The 11,575-nt window shown below is 36.2% G+C and overlaps 1 protein-coding gene across 1 annotated transcript in view; it reads right to left on the reverse strand.

The window, feature by feature from the left end:
• The window catches only part of LOC142341694 (LRP2-binding protein-like), a 48,284-nt gene extending 40,432 nt beyond the window's left edge, over nt 1–7,852 (reverse strand). The window contains exons 1-4 of the mRNA XM_075392848.1: nt 7,630–7,852; nt 7,348–7,442; nt 3,467–3,603; nt 1,279–1,498 (exon numbers count right to left, since the gene is read on the reverse strand). Coding sequence (XP_075248963.1) covers nt 1,279–1,498; nt 3,467–3,603; nt 7,348–7,435 — 445 coding nt within the window. The 5' untranslated portion in view covers nt 7,436–7,442; nt 7,630–7,852. The remainder of the gene's footprint in view (nt 1–1,278; nt 1,499–3,466; nt 3,604–7,347; nt 7,443–7,629) is intronic.
• Between the last annotated feature and the right edge of the window lie 3,723 nt (nt 7,853–11,575).

Consider the following 11,575-nt stretch of genomic DNA (forward strand, 5'->3'; position numbering starts at 1 on the left):
CCCCTTTTTCAAAAGGTGGGGCATCTGTTGAAAACATTCATGAAATTTAAAGTTAGAACTTAAAAATTATTATAGAAAACTTGTTAAAAATTACTACCTGATAAAGGTGGAATGATGTTGACTAATGGCTGCTCTTTCGAATCGAACCATTAACTAAACCAAACAACATTTTTATCAGTGTAAAAAAAACCATGTTTGAATGATAAAATCGACTAATCCACTGTTAATGATTAGCTTAAATTAACTCTGATATGTTTCTTGCAGATTTGCATGACAAGTTCTGAAGTAGGGCCAAAAATGTGCTAGCAGAAAAAACTGCACTAATTGTGATATATATATATATATATATATATATATATATATTATATATGTATTTATGTATGAATGTATGTATGTATGTATGTATGTATGTATGTATGTATGTATGTATGTATGTATGTATGTATGTATGTATGTATGTATGTATGTATGTATGTATGTATATATGTATGTATGTATGTATGTATGTATGTATGTATGTATGTATGTATGTATGTATGTATGTATATGTATATGTATGAATTTCTTTACACGTAAATTGTTAATTAACCTATTTTAGTTAATCAGTTAACCTATATCTAAATAGATCTGTGAATTATGGCAATTATACTAACTATAAATAAAAAGTCAACACTGACGGTGTAATTGAGGACCTACAGGAAACAAACCTCTATCCTAATATGAGTTTTCTTAGTGTTTCCGACTTTATTATGAAGCTATTATTTTTCTGAGCACTATAGGGCTTTGTCGTCCATGATCTTGCCTCTTGGACATAGTCATGAAATCGCTGTTTGATTATGAAAATGATCTTGCCCAACCACTTAGGAAATACTTTTTCACTTAGAAAAGACTTTTGTTAGTTCTGTATATTCTGGCTATATGACCAAACTTATTAAGAGTTTGTGTGGAAGTGTTTTTAAGTGTTGTCTCTGATGGGTTTCGAAATTTCAATACAATACTAGTCCTCCTTTTGCAATAGGTGGGGTGGGGAGGATAGTTCAAAAGATCCGAAATAGTGAAACATGGTTATAAATTCACATAGACATGCAAAACAAATATAAAACGGTTTAATTTCAACTAAGAATTAAGATATCCTGTGTCAATTTTAACACCAAACTTTGTTTTTGTAAGTAAGTGATTAGCGTTTGGCAGTGATATTTCCTTTTGGCTTCAATTCCTATGATTTTTGAAGCGTTCCTTCCGCAGTGGGTTAAAATGTAGATGAGCATTAATAATCACCTTGCAGAAACGCCATTCCAATGTTGAAGCAGGCAGAATGTATTAAGTGTTTCGCTTTAGGATCTTCTGAACACGCGACGTCTTTCATGAGTTTGAGAGCCAGGCCTTGGTTCTGTTTCACACCCATCCCGTCGTAGTACATCACAGCCAGTTGGTATTTGGCTTGTGAATCCTTTTCTCGCATCCGGTTGAACTCCACAAAAGCTGAGTCGTATAATCGCTAAAATTTAGATGACCTTTTATTGCCTAACATGGATGTTTATTTATTTTCTTTTGAAATTGCGTCTCGCTGTTATCAATTTGGTTTGAGCCTGAGAACATTTTTTTTCGACTAATGACATAATGGCATGATTTAAGAAAACAACTTTGCTCGATGTTTTACATTCCATGGCCACAATTAAGCTAACGCACAGAAACAATCTGAATCGACTGTAACATCAATCAACTTTTACTGCTCTGATCACACCATCCTGGTGCTTGCTTCGAATAACGGTTTCAAAAAAATCATTACTTACACGGATAGGTGAAATATGTGAATACTCAAAAATTTGAGCAGAGATGTTTTCGGTTGTGCAAAATTTGAGGGCAGCCAGCGTCGAACCTAAGAAAATCTAACTTGAGCAGGAATTTTTTTGCTGAAAAAAAGAATAAAATAGCTAAGCAATGTTGGAAAAAGTCTTAAGTTGCACAAACGAACAGGTTTTGACATTTTGAGTTATGTCTTGGTGGAGTTTTCCTCATATTTTTCATCTGGGTTGAGGCGTTGCAGATAAACAACTATGGGAGAAAAGAGCCAGCGGAAACAATAAAGCTCAACCCTAAAGCCCTCTCCAGAATAAAAACAGTTGAAAGAATGGCAAAGCAATTAAAACAAACCTAAGCATTACTAACAGAAGAACTGAAACAAATGAAAACATTTTTGTTAGGAAAAATTTTCAAGCTTTTATTTTGATTATTATAAAACTCTAATTATGACTCTAATTATAAAACAGAGAATTTGTGGAGCAAGTTATCATTATCAGTTGATGAAACTGTCCAAGAAAAAGTTAATATAGCTCTTGTTTTCAATCTCAAAATTGTTTTTCTTTTTTTTCAGAAAAATAATCAATTTGTTCCAGATGTTCAATGTGAGTTATATTGCAAAATTGAAACACCCGACTACCATTAGTTTGCGGATTATTATAAAAACCCTAAGAGGATGAGTGCAACTTTTTGAGAAAAAAACGTGTAAATTAAAGTCGAAAAGTTTAGTGAAAAAATATAGTACGGGTGTCTTAGTGGTTGAATTGTGACAAAGTCCCTCCTTCCTATCCCCAATAACTTGAACTACTACCCCCCCCCCCCCCACCAACTCTTATGTCAGCCCGTGCTAGCTTCTCGCTCTCCTCACCACCATGACCCCTCTCACCTTCCCCTTAGCCCTCCCTCTAGCTCACAAACTCAACCAACCCCTACGAGCCGTCCAAGCTACTCCTTCTCACCAAACTGTATCCCTCCCAAACTACCTCTCCCACAAATTTCTATTATTGGAAATTTTTTCAGGAAATTTGCCAGCTACTTGAAAGTATGTTCATGTATTGTTCTTAATGATTCGTTTAATCCCTATATTTTGTATTTATCTCAATGTATTGCATTTATTAATTATGGCTCTATAGTTTTATTTGCAGGAGTCTTGGAGTCATTCACGGTATTCTGCTGCTTTTTCTTCGTTTTAGATGTACCAAACAAAAATTACTGATTTGCTATATCTTAGGCTAGATACTAATGCTTAATATTTATTTAAAAACATCAATTTTCAGAACAAAAACAGTGCATTGTTTTGTTGACACAGAAATGAAAACACAGCTTTTGTTCAGAAAAAATTTAAATGTTATTCCTAAGTTTTAATCGATGTGTAGCTGTTTCGCAAAATCTCATATATTTTACACAATTTTGAAATTCGATCTCTGACACTCTGACCACAGGCGCACGAAAGACTGGAAAACTGGCTTAATATGTCTGGCCAGAGGTTCGTTGGTCTCGTAATATGTATGAGTAGAGGTCACAGTGGTCTTGGATTTGATTTTAGGGCGTTAATAGAAAATCCAATAATTTATCTAACTTTTCCGTTTCGGATAGTCAGGTAAACCACCTACCTCATTTTGTTACGTGTCAAGTTCTATTTTGTTAATATTAAAGCAATTGTGACCTCTTCGAAGAAAAGCTGTCCCAATCTGAATGGTGCCAATTCGTCTCCCTTCTCTGCCATCTGTTTCAACACCATCTCTGCCTGCTCAATCAGGGCAGCCTCACTCTTTAACAGTTTAGGAGCTAACTCTAGGTGACCTAAACATCAGTCAATTTCCATTATTTACTCCTATGATCACTACACAAGGATCTTACTGATCGTACAAAGTTGTGCGTGATTCTTGTCGATCATACTATATCATCACTGATGGTTTTATTTCAGGTCTAGGTGCAGACTCATGAAAAGACTTCAAAAGTCTAGTGGGGGGGAGGGGAGGTGGCAATATTGACTATAATTACACGGTATAGCAGCTAGTTAAAGCCCAGCTAAAACCTTATCTAGAGTCTTTTAATGCGTCAACCATTAGTCTTTTTATAACCAACGAAACCGAGCTAAGGTTTTCTCCTGAGTTCACCATAAGTCTTTTCATAAATCTGTTTTTTTTCGAGAATTCCGAATTTTATTTTTTTTCGGCCTTTGTACATACAAAAGCAGCACCGTAACAGACTATAAAGTTTTGCACCAGAGCAGTCCAACTTAGAAACAAATGAAAAACTGCCAGATGCATTAGGAAAATTGTCAACTCTTATGAGAAGGCAGTTATGACAGCTGGATTACATTACCATATTAGCTGATTGAATGCATCCAGGTAGCTTAAGTGTAATAGTCTTATTCCCCATAGCCATGACAAAAAAAGGATCTCTTTCGTTTGTGCCCTCCCAGTACGTTATGCGCCCACCAGTTACAGAGCACGTGCCATTAGACAGTAAATCAATACGTAAAAATATGGCACGTGCATCTGGGGGGCGCAAATAATATGCGCCCTCTAAACTGGGGGCACAAACGGAAAAGATCCACAAAAAAGGTGTTATTCAGTTTAATTTCCCTTCCAAAATTATGAACATATTTTTTGCTTAAAAAAAATGCAGGTTTATGAGGGAATTGTGGTTCTCTGGGTTTGTAAAATTTGAGCAAACATTGGGTCGAACTAAAGTCCATCCACCATTTTTGGTCGAGCAATTTTTTTTTTGAGTCCAGCCAATGTCTTTTTGGAAAGTTATGGCCCAGCTAAAATCATTTTTTTTAAAAAAATGTGAGTTGAGCTGAAATCCAGCTTGTTTTAAAGTGCAGCTTAAATTTGTTCACAGCTCAAATACGTCAATTATGGCCTTTTCATTGTACGTTTTGGTACACTTTGGTCATTGTACATTTGAATACAAAGATCTACAATAAATTTTTACTAAGTATGGAAAGACTGTAGACAAAATGGCAGATTCCCAAGTATGCTTCTTAGCAGAGGAAAAATATATGAATCTATAAATAATCACTCAAAAATCAAATATACATATCATTAAACAATGCACGATCGTACTTACAAGTTTTCGATGTCTCGTATCGCCAAGAAAATATCGTAATATGGTTGACAAAAAAGTTAATCACGGCTTTAGGATTGATTTTGCTTAGCAAAGATTATAAGATTTGACCACGTATTCCAGGATAACTAGGGTCCCCGGGTCCCTATTTCCCGTTGTACAGCCACCCAACAATCATGGACACACAAAAGTTTATATTTTAGAATGCAAGAAACTAATTTAGAGCGCAGAAAAATTGAAAATGAGCAAAAGATATTCTAGCCGTTCGCAAATCATATCAGGATCTTCTTACGTTCAGTTTCAGAATTTTTAAGGTTTCATATCTAATTAAATTACGCGCAATTGAACCCGAAAAATTCATTAAAATTTGTTTATATTGATGGCTCATCGCTTTTGAGTGTAATTATAAGTAAAAGTGCTGTGCTATATCAGTCAACGAGCTCAACTCATTGAAACGATTGCTAGAAAATATCTTGATTTTAAAAATTGCAATGCGATTTCACTGCGTTCTCATTATTCGTAACAAATTTAACAAAGAAACTTCCCTGCACGGTTTCCGACCCATTACCTCCTGCATGTCTTCAACTTCTTATTGCACTGCGCCAACTGTTACTTACGTCTATGATACAGCTTGCGAATTTAAGTCAGATTCAGTAAACGTTGGATAGCAAATGCAGTGAATTTTGGTAAGAAATGAGGTGAGTTTTTTTGGTGAATTTGTGTAAGAAATGGGTTGGAATGGGTTGAAATATTTTTATGACCGCATCTACCGCATTTCCTAAAATAATTTACCACATAAGTCGACGCGGCGAATTGTTTTAGGAAATGCGGTGAGTTTCGAGATGAGTTTTTGGAAGAAATGCGGTGAAATGCGGTAAATTTTTCTGAATTTACTAAGTCCACAACAAATTTTTACTAAGTATAGAAAGACTGTAGACAAAATGGAAGATTCACAAGTATGCTTCTTAGCAGAGGGAAAATATACGAACCTATAAATAATCACTCAATAATCAAATGTACATCTTATCAAACAATGCACGATCGTACTTACAAGTTTTCGATGTCTCGTATCGCACAAGAAATTATCGTAATATGGTTGACAAAAATGTTAATCACGACTTCAGGAGTGGTTTTCGTTAGCAAAGATAAAAAGATTTGACCACGTATTCCAGGGTAACTAGGGTCCCCGGGTCCCTATTTCCGTTGTACATCCACCCAGCAAACATGAACACATACGTTCCATTTCAGATTTTTTAAGGTTGCATATCTAATTAAATTGCGCGCAATCGAACCCAAAAAAAATCATTAAAATTTGTTTCAATTGATGGCTCATTGCATCACTTTATCGGTGATAATCATAATTAAAAATTGCTGTCCGATATCAATCATCAAGCTCAACTCAGCAAGATTGCTAGAAGAATAGCTTGAATTTAAAAAAAAATGCAATGCTATTTCCCCGCGTTCTCAGTGTTCTTAACAAACTTAACAAAGAAACTTCCTTGCACCGGTTCCAACCCGTAACCTCCTGCACGCCTTAGACTTCTTATTCCACTGCGCCAACTGTCACTTACGTCTATGATTTTGCTTGTGAACTTAAGTCAGATTCAATAAACGTTGGAAAGCAAATGCGATGAAATTTTGTAAGAGATGAGGTGAGTTTCGCGGTGAATTTGTGTAGGAAATGCGGTGAAATGGGGTGAAATATTTTTATGACCGCATTCACCGCATTTCTTAAACTAATACACCAAAAAGTCGACGCGTGATTTTTTTAAGAAATGCGGTGAGTTTCGCGGTGAGTTTTTGAAATAAATGTGGTGAAATGCGGTGAAATTTTCTGAACGCAATGCTTGCAAAAATTCACCGCATTCGCCGAATTTCTAACAAAATTTCATCCAAAAACCTCGGCCCGTGTAGATATTCAACCTAGATATTCTTCGGTGGTTTTATGAGCTTTTTTGTGTCACTGGCGCGTCATTCCGGGTATTGATAGCCGGGGATGAACATTGTAAAGCTTTTTAAGATGTTTTTCTAAGTAGTATAGCGTGTGTGTTCGTATAAACCGTGTTGAAGACCATAGAAACCAAATTAATATCACTAGCACCTAGTGATGTTGGTTAAAAACGTGCAAGATTCGTACAAAAATCGTGCAAGATATGAATCTTGGCCTACTAAATAATAGGAATTTTAAAGCTCCGGATTAATAGGTTGATTTATACACAAGTTGATAATTTTAAGTCAGTTTCAACTCTCACAGAAGTCCTAGCCCAGACTAAACGGCAAGTCAATATCAGTACTGCGCTCGTCTAATGCAAGCCTTATATCAGTTCTGATTCAGAGCTATGATCATGTCACTTTTTACGCTTGTCAGTATAAATGCAGGTCTTGGTCAAGACTTGGCACGTCTAAAAAACGTAAAAAAGGGGGAAGCAAAAATTGCCGAAAGAATTCATACCCAGATTGTGCACCAACCTTCAGTTGTGAGTAGATCCACAATACTGTTGTCTCTTGGGAGGGGCTCCGGTCGCAACGATTGTTCCACAGAGTAGTTGAACTCCATTCTATGGCTGATAATTAAAAATTATAAATTATACCAAAGTTTAAAAAGTAAAACTACAACAAATCTTTTTTGTCAAACTTTAAACAAAAACAGCAACTGGTTTCGTTAGCAGGTAACAACTATACCAAAAATGATCTTTTCACGTTCTGCTAGATAGTGTGATGTTTCAATTCTATGTTGATCTAACCGCTCACCTTGGCAATAAATAATAACAATAAATGGAATTGAATTTCAGGCGAGAACGGAGATGGAATTTCGAACGGTAAGCTGTACGCTGTATTTTTGCATTTCCTTATGGCCTCTCTAATACCAATATCTCAAATTCAAATCTGTATTGTTTTTGCTTTATTCATATTTTATTAGGCAACCGAACACATTTTTTGCATCTGTTTTGTAGTGCACGTTTTAAAGCGTATAAAGTCGTTTTATTTTTGTTACGTGAAGGCACACTTGAAGGCAAAAAACAACATATCAAAGTAAATAAACTTTGTGCAGCCGAATTCTTTCATGTTGCGTTCTTGGTCCTAATTAAATCGATCAAATGGACTAAAGATTTTGAAAAAAAAAATCCGGAAACTCCAACGTGAACTTTTTAAATCGTAGGCTGTATCATTTGTTAACTCAGTATATGGTTCAGGTTTGAATTATTATACACACATCAGACGTGACGTGAACAAAACATGGAGTATTATTTTGTTGCTCTTCTTTACTTGCGATTTGAGCAATATTCAACCATAAAACTCAGCAAAGTTGCTCGAATTTCGAAATTTTGCTCATCTGGAAGTTCAGACAACTTACTTGACTGCAAAATTTGAACCGATATTGGTTGCTCATGAAACTCAGGTACTCAAACTACCCGGGTCGAGGTTTTAGGGTGAATTTCGTAAGAAATGCGGTGAATGCGGTGAATTTGCGTAAGAAATGCAGTGATTGCGGTGAATGCGGTAAAAAAAATAATTCACCGCTTTTCACCGCATTTCTTACAAAAATTCACCACCAAATTCACCGCATTTCTTACCAAAATTCACCACATAGACTATTATGGAAAATTAATGTAAGAAATGCGGTGAATGCGGTGAATCGCGGTGAATTATTTTTTTTCACCGCGTTCTCGGTGGCGGTGAATTATTCTTTTTCACCGCTTAATGCGATGAATTATTTTTTTTCACCACATTTCACCGCATTTCTTACGAAAATTCACCGCATATGGTTTCCAAAGTTTACTCAATCTGATTTAAATTCACAAGAAATGACAAAGAAACAAGTGACAGTTGGCGCAGGGGAATAAGGCCTGCAGGGTATTAGAAGGCATGCAGGAGGGCAGAGGTTCGAACCCGTGTGGGGACAATTCTTTTTTGTAAGAATACTGAAGACGCGGTGAAAAAAAATAATTCACCGCGATTCACCGCATTCACCGCAAAAATATGTAAGAAATACGCGGTGAAAATTATTTTTTTTCACCGCATTTCACCGCATTTCTTACGAATATTCACCGCCAAACCTCGACCCGGGTAGGAATTACAGAAAATTTGAGCCGTAGGTAAAATACAACACTCTGTAAAAAGTGCTGGTAAATTCACCTGAAAAAACACCTGAAATTACCGGAACAGCTCAGGTAGATTTGTCTCACTGGAAGCATACCTGAACACACCTGGTTAAAAGCTGAAACTTAATTGAAAAACGGAGAGAAACTTACCGGACAGATTCTTGTGTTCCATTGCTGATTGCAATAGAAAAAATCAATTTCAGGTGAATACACCTCGAAATTGTTCATATGAAAATTTACCTGAACTATAGTTCAGGCGTTTTAGGTGTCTTTGTACACCTGAAATTCACCTGAAATTTCAATTAATTGAACACGGTTCAGGGTTCAGGTAAAAAATACTTTAACTCTTTTTGAGAGTGCAGCCATAAGACCTGAATTGGCTTCCATATAAACATGACTCTAAAATCAGTACAATTGCTTTAAATTGATACAACTCAAAGTTCGCTCAAGTAGCATACAAAACGCTGGCTCTCCATTGCACGTGTTGACCAACTCGCTAATAAGATTGATAGGACAATAATGAAGTCACAGCTTTGGTTTCAGCTGTAAAATAGCATGGAAACATTTGAGATGTAAAGTTATAAATCATATCATGCATACTAGATCAATTTACGAGTCATCGATATCTAGCTTGAGATTCGTTACTCCGGGACAAAAAGGGGCGCACTTTGAAATTAGTGCTCAGCCGGAATACTCTTGTGGTAACTCAGAACTGATGAAACTGTTCGAGTTTGAAACTGTCATCGAAACTTTTGTGTACTTGCTTGACCTTCACTTTACATTGTAGGCTGCATTGTTTGTTACACAATCTTTACATTGCAAGTTGCTTGTTCTGAACGAATCGTTTTGATTAGTGTGGCGCTTGTTGGCATTCTGATTTGTAATTTGGTTTGTTTTGTTGTAGTGGCGTTGAGTTTAAGAGGTATCTGGGTTTGTGCCAAATTATACAATCATTCCAAGCAACGGAAGAAATGGTAAAAGAAGTAAAAAATGATCAAAACTGTTCCCAGCAAATGAATAACTAGGCCACTTGGCGAATATCTTAATAAAGGATTGATTTATGTCCGGTTTGTTGTTGAGTTCTTCTTCATTTAAGATTTGTGACAACTTTACTTTGGGTGGATTCAGTGTACCTGCTGATGTGAGAATGTCAAATGACCTACGATTTGAGTTGTTCAGATATTCTCTTCATTTTGATGTTTTTTTACGAAGAAGTGAAGACCTTTAAAATCTTTGCAGAAGGGGTCCGAAACCGTTTGGTTATAGTTGAATTCTTTCTTCTTGAAATTTCCAATTTCGCTGAAAAAATCGCTCATGCTAGATGAGTCTGTCTATGAATGCAGCGTTCAGGTGCTAGGGCTTCTTCGTTGGTTTTATTAGATGGAAAGTAAGTTATCAGGCTGCAAATTTGGATGCCGTCGGTTTCTTGGACAAGTGCTTCGTAAATTCCAGCTTTCAGTTTCTTAAGATGGTTAACATGACGAGCAGTGTTGTCTTTGCTGTTTGAATTATTTTCTCCCATATGCCTCGGTAATTTGGAGCAAGCTGTGGGTTCATTTTCCAACATCGTTTGCTGGGATAAATGTTGAGCATTACAGCTGTTGATATTTTCCAAGCTTAAAGCTTTTTAGATGCCGTAATTTTTTTTCTGTTGTTAGTGATTATTTGCCCTGTGTAGCCTCTCCTTGATACAAATCGCGGACTACTAAACGCTTAAAGATGCAGATGTATTGTTATGAAGTTTGCGAGATTATGGAAGACTCCAAAGTAATCTACTACATTGATGAGTGGGTGCTGTTTTGCAGCATGAGCAAAATGAAATTGCGGAAGATTACAAATCATTGGTGTGAGATTTTGAGCTCTCCATTGGCGTCACATGAAACACGTCCGCTGAATCTTCTCAGGAACCTTCGGTGAGCAAAGATTAAGAAAGTTTGTAGCAGGTACGCTCTGACGAGCTCTTTCCCATGTGTTGAGAGCTGTTACTATGACGATCTTGAACAAATAAATGATTTACTTGGTCTTGGATGTCCAGTATCATGAGTATCATGTCCAGTATCATGATGTCCAGTATCATGATACAGCATTCTTTCGTTCTATTTCACCAATTTGTTGTTTTCTTAAGTGTTTCTCCACAACTGTTTCGCTGTAAAATCTAAATCACGTAATCTTGGGCATCATTCTGACTGATTAGTGTAATTTATTTATCACAAAATGTTTGTCGCTTTGTAGACAGTCATTGTCCCTCTGAGCTGTGGTTTCCAAGTTGAAATCTTTGTTGGTTCTACGACTGGGTTCGACTATATACAAACTATCAACTTGGACGTTGTTAATAATTTTGTTTCATCAAATCTTCAGAATTCAGGGACTCCAAACAAATTTGGCTCTTGTAACCATCTCTTTTAGATCTCTTGTTTCATGGTCTTCAGGCTTGAATTTCGCTGGTATATATTTCCAATCACCTGCATTAGAAGATCCAAATTTTTGAGCAAACGGTTTGCTTAGAATGTTTTTTGTTTTACAGACATTATCCATCCTAATTTTACTACTCGTCCAAATAGGAACTAAAAAGAAATTTAATATCAACTCTGCCA

This window comes from Convolutriloba macropyga, chromosome 6 (assembly GCF_964194025.1).
Source record: "Convolutriloba macropyga chromosome 6, txConMacr16.3, whole genome shotgun sequence".
Taxonomy (NCBI): domain Eukaryota; kingdom Metazoa; phylum Xenacoelomorpha; order Acoela; family Convolutidae; genus Convolutriloba; species Convolutriloba macropyga.